This window comes from Apodemus sylvaticus, chromosome 1, assembly GCF_947179515.1.
Source record: "Apodemus sylvaticus chromosome 1, mApoSyl1.1, whole genome shotgun sequence".
In the NCBI taxonomy this organism is placed as follows: Eukaryota; Metazoa; Chordata; class Mammalia; order Rodentia; family Muridae; genus Apodemus; species Apodemus sylvaticus.
The window spans coordinates 54,678,047-54,696,647 of record NC_067472.1 but is presented as its reverse complement, the minus strand read 5'-3'; the positions used below and the strand labels follow the sequence as shown (position 1 = coordinate 54,696,647).

At 46.7% G+C, this 18,601-nt stretch overlaps 2 protein-coding genes and 1 pseudogene across 2 annotated transcripts; 1 reads left to right on the top strand and 2 right to left on the bottom strand.

The window, feature by feature from the left end:
- Positions 1-265: 265 nt before the first annotated feature.
- Positions 266-725, bottom strand: LOC127691011 (40S ribosomal protein S12-like; annotated as a pseudogene).
- A 1,493-nt stretch (positions 726-2,218) lies between these two features.
- On the bottom strand, positions 2,219-6,918 carry Polr2g (RNA polymerase II subunit G). Its single transcript, XM_052190529.1, has 8 exons — positions 6,801-6,918; positions 6,567-6,676; positions 5,817-5,976; positions 3,540-3,590; positions 3,363-3,428; positions 3,192-3,263; positions 2,703-2,736; positions 2,219-2,497 (listed from the first exon to the last, which is right to left on the bottom strand). The coding sequence occupies exons 1-8, from the start codon at positions 6,810-6,812 to the stop codon at positions 2,484-2,486; spliced, it is 519 nt and encodes a 172-aa protein (XP_052046489.1). The 5' UTR covers positions 6,813-6,918; the 3' UTR covers positions 2,219-2,483.
- A 5,931-nt stretch (positions 6,919-12,849) lies between these two features.
- Zbtb3 (zinc finger and BTB domain containing 3) lies at positions 12,850-15,232 on the top strand. Its single transcript, XM_052190437.1, has 2 exons — positions 12,850-13,046; positions 13,334-15,232. The coding sequence occupies exon 2, from the start codon at positions 13,385-13,387 to the stop codon at positions 14,951-14,953; it is 1,569 nt and encodes a 522-aa protein (XP_052046397.1). The 5' UTR covers positions 12,850-13,046; positions 13,334-13,384; the 3' UTR covers positions 14,954-15,232.
- The last annotated feature ends 3,369 nt before the right edge of the window (positions 15,233-18,601 follow it).

Below are 18,601 nucleotides of genomic sequence, written 5' to 3'. Positions count from 1 at the left end.
GGCAGGAGGTGTGGTAGCAATCTGAACCTACAATTTTATCAAAATTTCAATTAACATTTTGTTTTGCTTTTTTGAGGCAGAATCTCACTATGTGCAGTGGCCTTATACCCAGTTCCAACTAGGAACATTTTAAATACAAAATTCAACATGAAAGCTGATGAGAAAGGACGGAACCTTTGTCCGTCCAGGAGTGATGATAAGCAAGGGGAACCATAAGAGAGTCCATTTCCTTTTCTGTTTTCTTAGCCAAAATTTTTTTATTTATTCATTTCTTGCATTTGAAGTCCTCCTTGATGACATCCTAAGCCTGAGAGTCTTTGCCATAGTCCTTAACCACTACATAACTGCAGCCAACTGCTTTAAGTGGCTACCCTCTCAATGGATTTTGCATAGGCCTACCATTCCCCTAGTTTCTTATGGTCAAGTATAATTAGGTTGACTGGTGCCTGACACAAAGTGCCCGCCAGCCGGACACACATGAGCTCATTGCAGTGGGATGCACACACTGAGGTGGGCTAGGTGCCTGGCTAAGGCTTTGGCAGCTTCGTGTTTGCCACGTGCTGGGCCATCATGAAAGAAGCTGTCTTTAGCAACTTTTGTAGAGCTGTGACATCCATTACACCTCCAGCAGCAGTGCCTTCCTGGGATTGCACTGGAGGCAGCTCTGCCCGACTCCGTATAACTGCACAGCAGAAGTGGAAAAGCAAGTCAGCTTCTTCTACCATTTTTCAAACACCATTCTAGATGCATCAGCTTTTCCTTCATGATTTTTTTTTTTTTTTTTTTTTTTTTTTTTTTTTTTTGGGATTTGGTTTTTTCGAGACAGGGTTTCTCTGTGTAGCCCTGGCTGTCCTGGATCTCACTCTGTAGACCAGGCTGTCCTCAAATTCAGAAATCCACCTGCCTCTGCCTCCCAAGTGCTGGGACTAAGGTGTGCACCACCACTGCCCGGCCAGCAGCATCTTCTCAAATTCAACACAATTAACAAAAACACAAATCCAAAAAAACCAATCAACACAATTAACCCCGGGGCCATATTATGGAAGATGTAATCCTTGAGCAACTGGCCACATGGCCCTTACAGAAAGAAAAAACAGGAATGGTGGCACCCACCTGCAATCTTCACACTTGGAAGGTGGATACAGAAGGAGCAGGAATTCAAAGCCAGCCTAGAATACCCAGGGATTGAAAGCTAGCATAGATTATATGAGAACCTATCTCAAAAGCAAACAAACAAGGATATTAAAGATAATAAAGTTCTTGTTCCAGCTGGGCGCTGATGGTACACAACTTTAATCCCAACACTCAGGAGGCAGAGGCAGGCTTATCTCTGGGTTCAAGGCCAGCCTGATCTAAAGACAAAGTTCCAGAACAGCCAGGGCTATTCAGAGAAACCCTGTCTCGAAAACAAGACAAAAAACAAAAACAGGACCTGGAAGGATGGTTCAGCAGTTATGAGCACTGACAGCTCTTCCAGAGGTCCTCAATTCCCAGCAACCACATGGTGGCTGTACTGGCTAATTTCGTGTGCCAACTCGACCTAAGCTGGAGCTATCACAGAGAGGAGCCTCCCTTGAGGAAATGCCTCCATGAGATCCAGCTGTAAGGCATTTTCTCAATTAGTGATCAAGGGTGGGAGGGTCCATGGTGGGTGGTGCCATCCCTGGGCTGTTTTTCCTAGGCTCTATAAGAAAACAAGCTGAGCAAGCCAGGGGAAGCAATCCAGTAAGTAATATCCTTCCATGGCCTCTGTGTCAGCTTCTGCTTCCTGACCTGCTTGAGTTCCAGTCCTGACTTCCTTTGGTGATGAACAGCAGTGTGGAAACATGAGCTGAAAAACTTCTTTCCCCCCACAACTTGCTTCTTGGTCCTGATGTTTTGTGCAGGAATAGAAAGCCTAATATAAAGTGGCTCACAACCATCTCTAATGGGATCTCTTGTCCTCGTCTGGTGTGTCTGAAGACAGTTTCAGTGCACTCATACTTAAAATAAAACACCTTTAAAAAAAAAAGATTATTTATTTACTATGTGCAGTGTTCTGCCTGCATATATGCCAGAAGAGGGCACCAGACCTCATTACAGATGGCTGTGAGTCACCATGTGGCTTGAACTCAGGACCTCTGGAAGAGGAGTCAGTGATCTTAACCTCTAAGCCATCACTCCAGCCCAATAAATAAATCTTAAAAAAAAAAAAAAAACCATAAAACCAAATCAAAAATAAAATAAATAAACAGCTTTAATTCCTACCAAGAGAAGACAACATTACCATGAGAACCAAGGACAACATGTTTGTGGTCAGAGCACAGAATAAAGTCTGAGAGCTCAACTCAGCTGGAAGAAACAGCCAGGGGCGAGGAACCTTCCTTGCCTCCCTACCAGCGGCCAGACTGAACCTCTGGTAGGAAAGTCAAGTTGGTGCTGAACTCAAGTCGGAAAGTCACACTTTCTAAACCAGGACCAAAGCAAGCTGGAGGCTCCCTCACTCAGCTCACGAGTCCTATGAAATCAGGAAAGAACATATCAGTTAGACACTGAGTTCCCAGGCAGCCAAAAGCCAAATATTTCCCACCCCAAGGACAGGTATCTTGGACTTTGAATGAGAACTTATGTCTGACTGGGACATAAATCCTACAGCCATCCCCTCTCCAAGAAGCACTTCCCTTCCTTGGGGAATAGTCCCAGCGCCAGGGTCAGGCACTCACCCAAGTAATCGTCCATCAGAGAACCAATAGCAAACTGTGGGAGGAAAGAGGAAGGTGAGGTGAGGCGAGGCCCCACCCGATTCCAAGGCTTCGGTCATCCATTCCCTCCTCATGGACAAAGAGCACAGAACCCCAATAACTGTGGATGGCAAGAGGCCAGCAACAGTGCAGATAAAAGAGCTTGCTACACAACCCTGATGACCTGACCTCCACCCCCAAAATCCATAGCAGCAGGAGACCCTGAAAGCTGTCTGAATGTCACCCTGTGGTGAGTGTGCGTGCCCAACTCTCACCCACATAAATAATACAATTTTACAAATCACTAAAATAGTGACATTCTAAAAAAGGAAAGAGAAATCCACAGCTCTTAGCTGCAAATGATGACACTGGTCGGTTTATAATCCTACTACTTAGGAGGCTGAGGCAGGAGACTCAAGAGTCACAGGCCAGTCTGGGCTGCAGGCAAGAAAAGTCAAGCAAGAAACTCACGATGTCATTCTTGTCTACACGCGTCCCTACGATCTTCAAGCGTATCTCGTCGTCCTGCTGAATCACAATGTCCTGAGGAAAGGAAGACCGTGTGGTCAAGTCGGGCAGACTCAGGCCCGCTCTCAGCATGGCTTAGCCCCACCCCTTGGCGCCTCCTCCTCACTTGCTCACCTCATCCATGGTCTTATAACAAGGGGGGTTTGAATTTGGATCAAACTCCATCTCTGAAGGGATGGACTAGAAGGAAATTGACACAAAGGTTAGCACTTCAAACGGCTGACTCAGCAGGTGATAGTCCTGGTCGGGCTCTCTTCCTTGGCTCCTCCCAGGATGTCCATCTAGACTTACGTGTCGAGAGATGAAGCAAGACATGGGCCCAATCTCTGTGAAAAGTCCAACCTAGAAGGGAAATGAATGATCCTGCTTCAAAAGCCTTGAAGCATCTTTATCCGATTTCTAATCACAGTATTCATGTTTTGTAACAGTCTAGATTGTTGTATTTGTTTTCATTTCTCTCTGAAATCTTTCATGTCTTTACATCTGTAGTCTTCATTTTTATGTGTGAGAGTATTCTGCCCTCACATGTGCCTGTGCAGAAGCCAGAAGAGGGTGTTGGGACCCTGCAGAATTAGGAGTTACAGAAGCTTGTAAGCCATATCAAATGATGTCCAAAAAGAACGGAGGAATGGCTCCTGGTTCTGGAAAGGCTCAGTGCAGCAGTATAGGGCAAAACCAGAACAGGGAAGTGGGAAGGGGTGGATGGGGGAACAGGGGGAGGGAAGAGGGCTTATGGGACTTTTGGGGAGTGGGGAGCCAGAAAAGGGGAAATCATTTGAAATGTAAATAAAAAATATATCGAATAAAAAAAAAAAAAGATTGTGAGTAGCTATGTGGGTGCTGGGAGTCAAGCCCAGGTGCTACACTACCAGCAGGTGCTCTAAACCACTGAGCTATAACCCTTAGCTTTTAAGTTTAAGACAGGGCATCACTAAATTATATGACCTAACCTTGCATTTACTTTATATAGCCCAGGCAGGCCTTGAACTTGTGAGCCATCCCATCCTCCTGAGAGGATTACAGGCTTCTATTACTAGGGATGGATTTTTATAAAGGTGCTGGGGTTCAGAACTCAGGTCCTGATGCTTGCACAGGAAACACTGTACCCACCAAACAATATCCCAGATACTTACTTTTTGTTTGAGACCAATCTCCCTCCACAGCCCACGGCAGCTTACTACTTACATCAGTCCTACCTCAGCTTCCCAGGTGCAAGAATCACAGGCCTGAAACATCAGACCAGGCCTTCCCACCTCAGCTTTTATTTTCAAAAGAGCTGGGGAGAGAGAGCTAGAACAATGACCCAAGTGGTTGAGAAAACTAGTTGGCTCTTCCAAAGGAATCAGGCTTGGTTCCCAGAATGTGCAAAGCAGTTTACAGCTTTCTGTTCATTCCTGTTCTAGGAGATCCAGCACCCTCTGGACACCAAGCACACATGTGGTACACAAACATACATGCAGACAAAACCAAACATCCATATACATTTAAAAAAAAAAAAAAGGCAGGCATGGTGGCAAAAGCCTTCAATCCTACCACTTGGGACACAGAGGCAGGCAAATCCATGTGTTTAAGGCTAGCCTGATCTACAAAGTGAGTTCAAGGCCAGCCATGGCTACATAGTGAGACCCTGTTTCAAAACATAAAAGCAAACAAATAAAGGTCTTGGGCTTGGAAATTTAGCTGAATTGTGAGACCCTGGGTTTGATCTTCAGGTCTGGAGAGGAGAGTGGAGAAAGAAAAAGTCGGGAGGGGGGGGTTTAGTTTGCATTTATCTATCAGTCAACAGTAACTCCTCAGTCAATTTGGGCGTCTATTGTAGCATGGCTGTTGATGTTAATTCAGAAGACACCCCCCTCCACGCCCCCCCTGCTCCCCGTAAGTTAAACTGGAAATATTACTTGACTGGTAAGGAACGTGAAGAACCAAAAAGTGACCCAAGGGACTGAAGAGATGGCTAAATAACTAAGAGTGCACAACAGTGCTTGCAGAGGACCTGAATCCAGTTCCTAGCATGCACATCCAGGGTCTCCTGACTCCAGCTACAAGAGAACCTGAAACCCTCTTAAAGCCTCAGAGGGTACAGAACTCACGGGCTCCCACTCACACGAGATAACACACAAGTACACATAGCTAAAAATGAAAAAATGTGCTGGGTGTCTTTAATACGGGCACTCAGGAAGCAGAGGTAGGTAGATGCCTTGAGTTCAAGGTTAGTTTAGTCTATGGGGTGAGTTCCAGTACAGCCAGGGTTACACAGTGAAACCCTGCCTTGAAAAACCAAAAGTAAGATAAAATATACTTTTTTTTTTTTTCCGGTTTTCAAGACAGGGTTTCTCTGTGTAGCCCTGGCTATCTTGGAACTCATTCTGTAGATCAGGCTGGCCTCGAACTCAGAAATACACCTGCCTCTGCCTCCCAAGTGCTGGGATTAAAGGCATGTGCCACCACTGCCCGGCCAATAAAATAAATCTTAACAACAAAAGAGTTAAGGCAACTACTAAGTGGACTGGGGACTGAACCCACACCTTAGGAAATACCCTATAACCGTTGAATGAATAATACTCTTACCTTGTTGACCTGAGTGACCACAGCATCCACCACTTCACCCTTAAAGGGCCGGAAAACAATAGCTTTGTATTTCACCGGATAAAGAACAAAACCTCGGCCTGGCTGGATCACACCAGCACCAATATTGTCGATGGTGGTGACAGCAATTACGAAGCCATATCTGCAAGAAAAATGAAAGAAGACAGCTACTGTATGTGAAGACGCCTCTAAAAAGTCACCAGCCACAGGCGTCCCTGTGTGTGACAGACCCTCTGCTCAGATGGCTAAATGACCAAGAGACAGGACAAAGATTAGTACCTGAATCTAGAACTCTAAATGATGCTCTCATAATTGTACAGTAAACGCCCAAGACGGCCCAGATATGCTGAAATACACCGATTCTCTCAGTACAGTGTAGGCTAAGGCAGGAAGACTTGCCAGGGTCAAAGGTGAAACAAGTCTTTCAAAAACCACAAACAGAGAATTTTGACGAAAGCCTTTAATCTCAAGCACTTAGTGCAGGCAGATCTCTGAATTAGAGCCCAGCTTGGTCCACATCGTGAGGCCATCTCGAAACCCAAAAACATTTGCATAATAACGGTCTGCTCTCACATAGGGTAAGAAAATGTTGTTTAATAACTTTTCAGAGGGTCCAAAACAGGCAAAAACTGGCTGCTTCAGGTGCCCGGAGGGGTGATGGAGTTTCTCAGAAAAAGTGACAGGAGTTAAGTAGAGGTCACAGACTAACGACACTGTGAATCAGAAACTCACTTCCCAGTGCAGGTCCCCTCCACCTCGGTGAACAGCTTCTGCTTCACCGTGTTGAGCAAGTTTGGACCGAAGTAGCGCGGGTGCAGGAGGATCTCGTGCTCCAGGGAAATCTGCAGAGAAAGGAAGATGGAGACTCTGCCAGCCACACTGAGGACAGGAGGCGACCAGTTGGCCCTTCTCGGCCTCCAGGATCCTCCCGTGTCTGCCTTCACCACTACCCTGCGTCCAGCTCACGTGATAAAACATCTTCTGCAGAAGCTTGGACCGCAGCGCCCAGGACTCCCCACGCAGGGACCTCGCCGGAAGCACTTGCAGAAGTCCCACCACTTCTTCGCGGTCGCTTCCGTAGATCAGCTTGAGCCTTAACGTCCTGGGCGGGGATACATGAAGCCCCGCCCCTCAGCGCTCTCACTCCCAACCTACTTGTAGCAAGTTCTGGGACCGACAGAATTGCACAGAAAAACCCAGTCTCTGTAAAACCTAAAAAAAAAAAAAAAAAAAAAAAAAAAAAAAGAAGAAGAAAAAAAGCGGGTTATTTATTAAAGGTCTGGCTTGTTGCCACATGCCCTTAAACCCAGCCATGGAAGACAGATCTCTAAATTCAAGGCCAAGCCACATCTACAAAGTGAGTTCCAAGATAACCAGGGCTATGTACACAAACCCTGTAAAACATTTGTACACATTAAAAATAAAAAAAAAATTTTTTTTTGAGTTCGAGGCCAGTCTGGTCTACAGAGTGAGAAACCCTGTCTCGAAAAGACCATAACAGCTGGGTGGTGGTGGCACACGCCTTTAATCCCAGCACTTGGGAGGCAGACACAGGCAGATTTCTGAGTTTGAGGCCAGCCTGGTCTACTGACTGAGTTCCAGGACAGCCAGAGCTACACAGAGAAACCCTGTCTCGAAAAAACCAAAAAAAAAAGAAAGAAAGAAAGAAAGAAAGAAAGAAAGAAAGAAAGAAAGAAAGAAAGAAAGAAAGAAAGAAAGAAAGAAAGAAAGAAAGAAAGAAAAAAAAAAAGAAAGGAAGGAAGGAAGGAAGGAAGGAAGGAAGAAAAAGAAAAAACAAAATTTTTCTTTTTTTATTTTGGGGGCTGAAGAAATAGCTCAGACCTTAAAAGCACTTGCTGCTCTTGCAAAGGTCCAGGATTTGATTCCTAGCACCCACAGGGTAGCTCACAATCTTATCTGTAACTCCAGTTCAGGGAGAACTGACACCCTCTCCTGGCTTCTTTCGGCACTGCATGTTAGTGGTACACAGACATACATGCAGGCAGAACATACATGCTTGTAAAATAAAAATAAAGGTTAGGTAGTTGGGGAGGTTGCTCAACAGTTAAAATCAATGGTTGTTCTCCCAAAGGATCCAGGTTTGATTCCTGGCACAAACATGGTGACCCAACTATCTATATTTCAATCCAAGGGGATCCAGTGCCCTCTCTGGCCTCCATGGATACTGAACCCTTGTGGTAAACAGACATAGTTGCAGCTGGAACACTCACATATAAAATAAAAATAAAAGTTTTTACATATAAATAAAAATAAAGTTCTCGCAGAGGACCTGAGTTCAGTTACTAACACCTGCAGCTGAGGATTCACAGCTCCAGCTCTAAGGGGACCTGAAATCCTCTCAGCCTCAGAAGGTACAGCACTCTTGGGATCATACTCACACACATATAGCAGACATTATTAAGTTCACATAATTAAAAAGAAATCACAGCCAGGTGGTGGTGGTGGTGCGCGCCTGTCTCTGGGGGAAAAAAATCACTTGGAAGTGGTGGCACATTCCTTAAATTCAAACATTCAGGAGCCAAAGGCAGGTGAATCTCCGAGTTCAAGGCCAGTTTGGTCTACAGCATGTATAGCCAGGGGTACATTAAAAAAAAAAAACTGTCTTTAAAAACAAAATAAGGGGCTGGAGAGATGGCTCAGCGGGTAAGAGCACTGACTGCTCTTCCAAAGGTCATGAGTTTGAATCCCAGCATCCAATTTTTTTGTTTGTTTTATGTTTTTGTTTTTTGAGACAGGGTTCTCTAGAGTCACAGAACATATGGGTAGTTTCTATATAGTAAGGGAATTTGTTGAGGACTTACAGTCTATAGTCCTACTCTCCAACAATGGTCAGCAGCAGCTGTGGATGGAAGTCCAAGGATCTAGCAGTTAGCCGGGCAGTGGTGGTGCATGCCTTTAATCCCAGCACTTGGGAGGCAGAGGCAGCTTGGTCTACAGAGTGAGTTCCAGGACAGCCAGGGCTATACAGAGAAACTCTGTCTTGAAAAAACAAAAAAAGCCGGGCTGTGGTGGTGTGTGCCTGTAATCCCAGCACTCTGGGAGGCAGAGGCAGGTGGATTTCTGAGTTTGAGGCCAGCCTGGTCTACAAAGTGAGTTCCAGGACAGCCAGGGCTATACAGAGAAACCCTTTCTCAAAAAAAAAAAAAAAAAGTCCAAAAAAAAAATTTTCTAGCAGTTGCTCAGTCCCAGGAGGCAAGCAGGCAAGGTAGAGTGAGTGAGTCTTCCTTCTTCCAATGTCCTTATGTGGGTCTCCAGCAGAGGGTGTGGCCCACATTAAAGGTATGTGCCACCACACCTAGATCTGGGACTTGCTTTGTCCCAGATGACATTGAACTCAGAGATCTCCCTGTCTTAATCTAGAGTTCATAGCCACTATGCCTCAAGATCTCCAAGCCAAGATCCAGGTCAGAAACTATCTCTCAGCCTCCAGATTAGGATCATAGGTAAGTCTTCCAATTCTGGATTTTAGTTCATTCCAGATATAGTCAAGTTGACTACCAGGAATAGCCACTACACTCTGTATAGCCCTGACTGCCCTGGAACTCACTCTGTAGGCCTGGCTGGCCTCGAACTCAGAAATCCGCCTACATCTGCTTCCCAAGTGCTGGGTTTAAAGGCATGTGCCACCACTGCCCAGCTGCCTTGAACTTTTAACAATTCTCTTGCCTTTGTTTTTGAAGTCCTGGGGGAATTGGAAGCTTAAGGGTTGACAGTTGTACTAGAAGGTGTTTTGCTGAAGCAGATATGTGAAGGAGAGTTGTTCCTGAAGTGGACACAGGTAAAAGACTAAGGCAGACTCATGAAGGAACATTTAGCTGAAGCAGACACAGGAAAGAGGATGTTCTGCTAAAGCAATCACATGAAAGGAAACGTGATGAAGGATTCTTTGCTAACAACAGGCATGTATTGGTCTGCCTTACATTGAATAATTGAGCTGCATTTATCGGACTCCATAGGGAGAAACACACCAAAAAACTTATGATAGCATACTGCAGTTTCTTGCTGCTTCTTCAGACTCGGGCTGATTGCCAGAGTGATGTCAATGGAGACAGACTCCCATGGAGAACGTGGTATTTGGAGAGAGTATAAATGGGACTCAATGGTCAGTGACAGAGGCTGAACTAGGCTTGCTTCTAGAGCTGGTTACACAACGCTGGCTTGTGGCTCTCAAGTCTGCTGATCTCATCCCTGAGAGAGGCACAGCCTAGAACTTTTCCTGATGTTCCTCCTGGCCCTTCCTGCTGACTTCTGCCGAGGCTGAGATCTGGCTGTCTGCTAGGTCGTTCCTCTGTTGCTGATTCATATTTACTGTCCTGACTCTCTCAAACTGGACTTACGGTGTATTCACGATGTGTTTGCAAGTGGATCCAGCTGCCACTGCTCACCTGTGAACTAAACTGCTGATTTCTAGACAACACAGATGGAAGTTGCTCCAGAGAACCTTTCTAACCAGGTCCACTTCCCCTGTAGCCTTTCTTTCCACTCCCTCTGCTGGGTGGTAGGCTGCAAGAGAGGTCAAAGTGTTTAAGAACATAAGCATTTGGAAAAATTAAAGTTACACCTGGAACTTCATGTCACAAGACAGTGTTTAGTGTGAAGTGACAGGGTATATACACGCTCCTGAAGACTTTGTTATAATTTGCATTTAAATTAGGGTAGACAAAAGACAGGGATCACTATACTTTACAGCCCTTTCCTCTGGGCATCTACAGACTCAGAAAATTTTATTCAGGTTGTTCCTGTTGATGAACACCCCAAATTCCAGGACTCAGATAGTAGAGAGGAGATCAGGAGTGTTAGGTCATCCTTGGCTACATGAGCAAATGTGAGGACAATCTGTGCTAAGTGAGGGTCTGTTGTTTAAAAAGAGAGAGAGAGAGAGAGAGAGAGAGAGAGAGAGAGAGAGAGAGAGAGAGAGAGAGAGGAAGGAAGGAAGGAAGGAAAGAGCCTGGCGGTGGTGGCTCACGCCTTTAATGCCAGCATTTGGGAGGCAGAGGAAGGCAGATTTCTGAGTTTGAGGCCAGCCTGTTCTACAGAATGAGTTCCAGGACAGCCAGGGCTATACAGAGAAACCCTGTCTTGAAAAAAAAACAAATCCAAAAAAAAAAAAAAAAGAAAAGAAAAGAAAAGATGGGGAAGGGAAAGTTTTCTTCAGCTTCTTCAGTATTAGTCATGGTTGACCTGCCTACAGTTCCAGCCAGTGAGGTGTCAGCAGGAGCTCTCCAAGTTCCAGGACAACCGGTGCTACATGGGCAAATCTTCTCAAGCAAACAGGAAGTCGCTAAGTTGAAAAAACAAACACATAAAGTTCTAGTCCTGGAACTGGTCCCTGGCAGCCTAGATTGCACCCTATTGACTGGAAACTCTCAGAGATCTGCCTGCCTCTGTTTCCCAATTGCTGGGATTAAAAGAGCAAACCACCTACACCTGGGTTTTATGCTGTCCAGGCTGTCCAGGAACTTTGTTGTTCCGGCTGGCTTGAAGTGCTAATGCACTGTCTTCTACCTCCTGAATGTATTGCAGACCTGCACAACCACATGTGTATTATAGGACCATACAGAACTATCTTCGGAGGCAAACTCCCATCATCCTCAGGACTTTAGCTGGGTCTGCAAGGCAGAAGATCATCTCAGCTGTGCTTGCTGTTGACTATTGGCTTTCCCAGGCTGTGGAGGGCCATGGGACCCTCACTTTAGTATCCAGTCACGTCCCTCAACCAGTTGATTACAATTCTTCCCTAACTGCACATGACACCAGGATCTCCAGGGCCGTGTGTGTGTGTGTGTGTGTGTGTGTGTGTGTGTGTGTGTGTATACATACACACCCAGCACTGTATAGGTGGAGAATGACTAGGGGAGGAAGCTCCATCTATACAACTACAGGAACGGCATGCAGGGTAAACACTTCAGCTGGGACTTCTGAAGTGGTTCACCCACACTCCTGTAAGTAAGCCCAATAAATTCTCTGGGACCCAAGAGAGAACTTTAGTGCATAGTACCATGGTTTATTATTGGGACCTTAAAGAAGAGATTTTTTTTCTCTATTTATTGACTTTACATCCTGATCGCAGCCCCTCTTCCAGTCCCCATAGAGAAGAGATTTCTTTTCTTTTCTTTTTTTAAGATTTATTTGAGTACATTGTAGCTGTCTTCAGACACACCAGAAGACAGCATCGATAGTGTGAGCCACCATGTGGTTGCTGGATTTGAACTCAGGACCACTGGAAGAGCATTGAATGCTCTTCCAGTGGATTTGGTTTTTTTCGAACAAGGGTTTCTCTGCATAGGCCTGGCTGTCCTGGATCTCACTCTGTAGACCAGGCTGGCCTCGAACTCAGAAATCCGCCTGCCTCTACCGCCCAGCTGCAGTCAGTGCTCTTAACCGCTAAGCCATCAGAGATTTTAATAACACAAGTATTCTTAAACTCTGCCCCATTCCTGTCCTTATTAGGACTTGCCTACAGAACAGTCCATCATCTTCATAGTAAGACGTACAGGTAGTTACTAACACCACTACTGAGCCTGGAACTAGTGGCGCATCCTGTAATTTTTGAGGACTGGATCATCAGCAAGAGTGATCTGCACTTTTGAGAGGTGTGGCTTACTGCCCACTGTTTCGGCAGAGCTTGATCTAGACGTGGGCCTACAGGGTATCACACCATTTTATTATATTTCTCCTTCTAGGCACTCCGCAGCAGAAACAGGTCACATACTCCCCAATACACTAAGCCAGTGCCAACCTTGCCCCACCCTTGCCCCACCCAGACCGGTAATTTCCCTACGGGAAACAGGTGAAGAAGTTCAGCCAATCCTGAGGTCTCTTGGGGGAAGAAGGCGGGATGAAGAAGAAAAGTTTAGGACATGAGCATCAACCAATCGTGAGCCTCGATGACTGAGGGATGGCAGGGATTGACCATTTGGAGAAGTCTGTTACCTAGCGCACAGTGAACCAATCCACAACAAGAGAGGCCAAGCTTGAGCCAATTAAGATAGCGGAGGTGGGAAGGGGCGGAGCTCTCCTGGTAGCTGCTAGGTCGTGGTTGATGGCTCAGCTTTCTTTGCTGTTTCCTACGTTGGGAATCCTTAGCCTTGGAATGCGAGAGGGAGAAGCGCAGGAAGTTCCTGGACTGGGGCGTGAAGACATCGCCCGGGAAAGCTTGGGCGCAAGACAATCCTAGTTGGAGGAGTCACTGTAAGGCACCGGCTGAGAATCGAGGAAGCGCAGGCTGGTTAGGGGGCGGGACTTCCGGGGACAGGGCTTTTTCGAATAGGGATGGGGAAGATTCCTAAGGTTAGGCTTAGGGGGCGGAGCCAACAGGTCTTTGGGTGGGACAGTGGAAAAAGATGAGCAGTTAACTGAAACATAGTTGGGGGTGGGGGGCGGCATGTTGCCAGAGGCCTTAGGTGGCCAACTCTGTTTAAGGGTTGATGTGGAGGTTGCTGTGGAAGTTACCTAATTCACTGTCCTTTTCTTCCCAGGGAGCCAGTGGTAGGGAACTTTCTTGGGCACCCTTCCCTCCTTGGGGTGCTATGGAGTTCCCAGAACACAGTCAGCAGCTGCTCCAGAGCCTGCGGGAGCAACGGTCCCAGGGTTTCCTTTGTGACTGCACCGTGATGGTTGGTAGTACCCAGTTCTTGGCCCATCGGGCTGTGCTGGCCTCCTGCAGCCCGTTCTTTCAGCTCTTCTACAAGGAGCGGGAACTGGACAAGAGGGATCTGGTGTGTATTCACAATGAGATTGTCACGGCCCCAGCCTTTGGATTGCTTTTGGACTTTATGTATGCTGGCCAGCTGGCCCTCAGGGGAGATACTCCTCTAGAAGATGTGCTGGCAGCTGCCAGCTACTTGCACATGAATGACATTGTTAAGGTTTGTAAGCAACGGCTGCAAACCCGAGCTCTGGCAGAGGCAGACAGTACCAAGAAGGAAGAGGAAGCCAACCCTGCTAGCTTGGAGTTTTTGTCAGGCAGTTCCCGAGGCTCTCAGCCTTTACTGGCATCTGTTGAAACGTCAGCCCGATGGGGTGAAGAGGAGTGGAAGGCTCCGGCCACCCCCGTACCCACTGCTCATCCTGCAGATGAGCCGCCAGTGTCTGGTGGGGCTGACACTACACAACCAAGCATGGAAGTTGACTCATCACATCTTCGGGTACCTCATCCACCAGTGACGGATGTCTCCGTCTCTCTTGCCAGTCCAAGTAGCTCTACAGAGACCATTCCTGTAAACTACTTCTCTTCTGGCCTTCCAGCAGTTTCGGTGGAGCCCTTGACTCCTCTTGATGTGGTTCCCGAGAGCCTGAGGGTGGTGGAGCCAAGGGATACTGGAGGACCACTGCAAGGCTTCTATCCCCCAGCGCCAGCCCCACCCCCAGCCCCAGCCCCAGCCCCAGCCCCAATTCTCTCCCAGGCTCCAGCTCCAGTTGAAGCTGAACTGGTTCAGGTAAAAGTAGAAGCTATTGTGATCTCTGATGAGGAGACTGACTTGTCAGATGAACAGCCTCAGGGATCTGAAGGGCTGTTCCCATCTGGAGGAGCAATGTATGGGGGTCAGCCTACACAGGCAGAGGCTTTTGAGGAGCCAGGAGCAACAGGCCTAGAGGAGGTGGGGCCAAGTAACCACTTCCTGCCTCCAGAATCTCATCTACCATACCATCTGCTGCCGGGTTCAGGGCAGTATCATCGAGGGCTGGTGACCTCACCCCTGCCTGCACCACCAGCCCTGCATGAGCCACTCTACCCTCCTTCTGAGTATGAAGCAGCCCAGGGGAGCTTTGGGAATTTTACAGAGGATGTCCCCACCTGCAAGACGTGTGGAAAGACTTTCTCATGTTCTTATACACTCCGGCGACATGCCACAGTGCACACACGTGAGCGACCCTATGAGTGCCGTTATTGCCTCCGAAGCTATACACAGTCAGGGGACCTCTACCGCCACATCCGCAAGGCTCACAATGAGGACCTGGCCAAACGCAGCAAACCAGATCCAGAGGCTAGCACCATTCTGGGGGTGCAGCCCCTCTCTGGCTCCCAAACGACAGAGAGACATAGCAGTGGTGGTGGAGGTCCATCCAAAGATTTTGTACTTGGTCCCAAAAATTAACATCTGGAGAACATGAACTGATGTCAGGCCCACTCTTACCATTGTTAGATGGCCACGGAGAAGGTTGGAGGCATCGCATCACTCCTAGAAGGCAGAATTGAAGGCTCTTCCCAAGCTGAAGGTGTCTACCCTTTTCTTTGGCCAGCCAGATAAACAGGGCATTATAGGTCAGAGCAGGTCAGCCAATTCTCCAAGGGCACTGGGAATTTTCCTGAGGTGTAACTGCTTCTCATTCCACATTCTGGAACATAAAACTAGCACTGAGATTATCCCTTTGAACTGGTGTCGGCTGGTTTCTTCCACAGTCTGCATGCCTTCATGTCTGCCCTCTAGTTCTTTTATCTGACACTGGTATTGGGTAAGCCTGTGGGTCTAATTGCTCATGAGGCAAAAAGGAAGACAGAGAGGGTGCAGAGACTTAGAGAAAGAGTGCAAAGACCTTAGACATGGGTTGCTGTGTTTGAACTTGTGTTCTGGGCTGGACTGGGCACTCTATATGCTCTTTAATCCTTTGACAACTCCGTGGGGGTATTAGCCCCACCTCCCTTTCAAGACTTGGGACTCATTCATTTGTTCAGGGTCATAGAGCTGGTTATGGAGAAAACTAGGATTTGAATTTGACTTGTGACTCCAGACAATATGTTTGTTATACTGATCCATACCAAATGTTCAAGGCAGGTAGAAGTGTGGTGGCGCACGCCTGTAATCCTAGCACTCTGGGAGGCAGAAGCAGGCGGATTTCTGAGTTCGAGGCCAGCCTGGTCTACAGAGTGAGTTCCAGGACAGCTAGGGCTATAGAGAGAAACCCTGTCTCGGAAAACCAAAAAAAAAAAAAAAAGTTGGTTCCCGCCCCCCCCCCCCCCCAGGGTTTCCATTGGCTGTCCTGGAATTCACTTTGTAGACCAGGTGAGATTTCAGAGATAAGCCTGGCTCTTTCTCCCCAGTGATGGGATCAAATACATGCACCAGCACCAACTGGCCTTTTTTTTTTTTTCTTTGTTTATCACCAGATGTAGTGGTGAATTACACAGGGCTGTTACACAGAAACCCCATCTCAAAAAACAAGAGAAAAGATTTATGACCATGGCAGTGGTAGACAGTTTGCCTTTAATCTCTGTACTTGGAGGCAGAGGCAGGTGGATCTGAGGACAGCCTAGGCCACAAGTCCAGGATACCTAGGGCTGCATACAGAAACCCTATCTCAAAAAAATAAAATGTGTTCTTATTTTGTTTTTTCAAGACACAGTTTCTGTGTGTGTAGTCCTGGCTGTCTAGAACTTGGATCTGCAAGCCAGGCTGGCCTTGAACTCACAATGACACACCTGCATCTGCCCATGGGATTTTGGCTGCATGCTTGCCTGTGTGCCACATACATGCCTGTTATCAGGCCAGAAGGTGGCATGGAATCCTCTAGACCTGTGGTTCTGGACGGTGGTTAACCACCATGTAGATACTGAGGATTGAACCTGGGTCCTCCTGAAGAATGGGGTATTCATAACTTCTCCAGCCCCAGATTTTTTTTTTTTTTTTTGGTTTTTTTGGTTTTTCGAGACAGGATTTATCTTTCTCTGTGTAGCCCTGGCTGTCCTGGAACTCACTCTGTAGACCAGGCTGGCCTCGATCAAACTCAGAAATCCACCTGTCTCTGCCTCCAAGTGCTGGGATTACAGGCGTGTGTCATCACTGCCCAGTAGTTTTCTAATTCTTTTGTGTGTGGCTTTGTTCTCTTGTCACCTCTGCTTTGAACCTAGAAAGATCTTTGGTTGGCTATTTTGAGAACAGACACTGTTGTGAAAAACTGTCAAGTATTGATAACTAGAAATTTTTGCCTATTTGTGAATTTGAATTGAGGTCTCTGAAGATGAGAAACTGGTGAGAGAAAACAATCTACCCTGTGGGGAGGGACTTTTACAGGAGCTAAGAACCTGTGGAGGGACTGAAATGACAGATGCTTGGGAAAGCGAAGGCAGGAAACCCCACGGGGGTCTTACAGTCGTGACCTTAGACCTTTATTTCTAATGTGTGGGCCTGAGACTGATTGCTTACCTGACATGAAACCCTAGGTTTGCTCCCTAGTATTCCAAAAGAGAAAGTAAAGTGTGACAAAGCAGCCTGGAAAGCGTAAAGAACTCAGTAAAGGTATACAGGTAGTTATTGCCAATAGAGTGAACAAAAGCCGAGCAAGAGTTTGTGAAGTGTTGCGATGGGATGAGGGAGAGAGCTCAGTGGAAATGAAGCAGCTCTCTCTCCAGTCTGAAGGGCAGAGCTGTAGAAGAGAGTGGCCAGCGCCTGCAGACATCCTCTCTTGTACACAGGACCTGAATGCCAATCAAACAGGAAGGGAAACTGAACAAGGCCAAAATAAAACAAGCTTTCTCAATCTCTTCCCCTCCTCTGGAGGTGTCACACTCAGAACTACGGAGCTACTGCTGTTTTTGAGAGAGGAGACTGAGCTGAACAGCGAAGGTTTGCTGAAGGAAAGCTCCCTTATGGGAAGGCAGCAAGAGGTTTTTGGTTTCTTATGTTTTTTGTTGTTTGCTGAGAAAAATTCTAACCCTGAACACAAGTACAGTGGCAGCCGTACCTGTCGTCCCAGCTACTTGACAGCCGGAGGCAGCAGAAAGGAAGACCCCATCATCCCCAGAATAAAAAATGAATTGTCTACCAGTCCCCCTCGTTTTCCTCCCTGCCCTGTTTTGGAGACAAAGTCTCTCGTAGACCTGTCTGGCCCTGAACTTGATAAGTAGCTGAGGATTACCTTGCCCTCCCCTTCCTGATCCACTTGCCTTTAACCCCACAAGTTCTGGTACTATAGGCATATACTCCTATGCCTACCTCCTTGGTCTTTTGAGACAGGGTCTTGCAATATAGACCAGGCTAGCCTTATCAGTACTGTGATTACAGGATATACAACCAAGCCGAGCTCACATTCTTTATATTAACTACCTTCTAATTTTATTTATGCAAATGTATTACTGCCTTAATTCCTACCAAGACACGGCAAAATATAAATAGTAAAAGCTATTCTAGGCAAGTAGAGTACCTTTTCCAGTCTTTCTTACAGTAAATATCAAAATGCCTATAAGAATCTGCTGCCTTCAAAGGGGCAGGTTTTCTAGTTATTTCTCACTTAAAAAGTGGAGGGTGGGGTTAAAAAGAATATGTTGTCTTTAGAACATCAGTTTCCCCAAAGTGAAGAACAATGTCCTTCTGGAATGGATGTGGCCTCTCCAGATCGTCTGAATAAAAGTTACTACTGGGCTAGATAGGTGACAGCCTTTGGCAAATACTTAACTAAAAAGTCAGAGGGCCAGAGTATAACTTAAAGGAAGAGTACTTGCCTAGCATTCATAAAGCCCTAGAAGAGAGGAGAAAGAAAAAGAACCCACGAGTAATAAACACCTTCATTAAAGGCAGGTGAGTGGAACTTGCCAGTAGTTTTAGTTACTTGGAAGGTTTAGGCAGAAGATTCATCTGAGCTCAATAGATAGGGCTAGCCTGGGCACCTTAGGAAGAACCAGTATGTAAAGATAGCTAATGGGGCTGGAAAGATGTCTCAGCAGCTAAAGCACGGACACTGGCTGCTCTTCCAAAGGACCCATTTTCAATTCTCAGCACCCACATGGCAGCTTACAATTGTCTGTAACT

Excerpts from the sequence above, each read along its gene's own strand:
- Polr2g (XM_052190529.1), bottom strand. Across the intron at positions 3,264-3,362 it reads GTTATAAGACCATGGATGAG|GACATTGTGATTCAGCAGGA; the intron begins GTGAGCAAGTGA and ends TCCTTTCCTCAG. Across the intron at positions 2,737-3,191 it reads GTGTAGACAAGAATGACATC|TTTGCTATTGGTTCTCTGAT; the intron begins GTGAGTTTCTTG and ends TTCCTCCCACAG.
- Zbtb3 (XM_052190437.1), top strand. The coding sequence starts at position 13,385 with ATGGAGTTCCCAGAACACAGTCAGCAGCTGCTCCAGAGCCTGCGGGAG.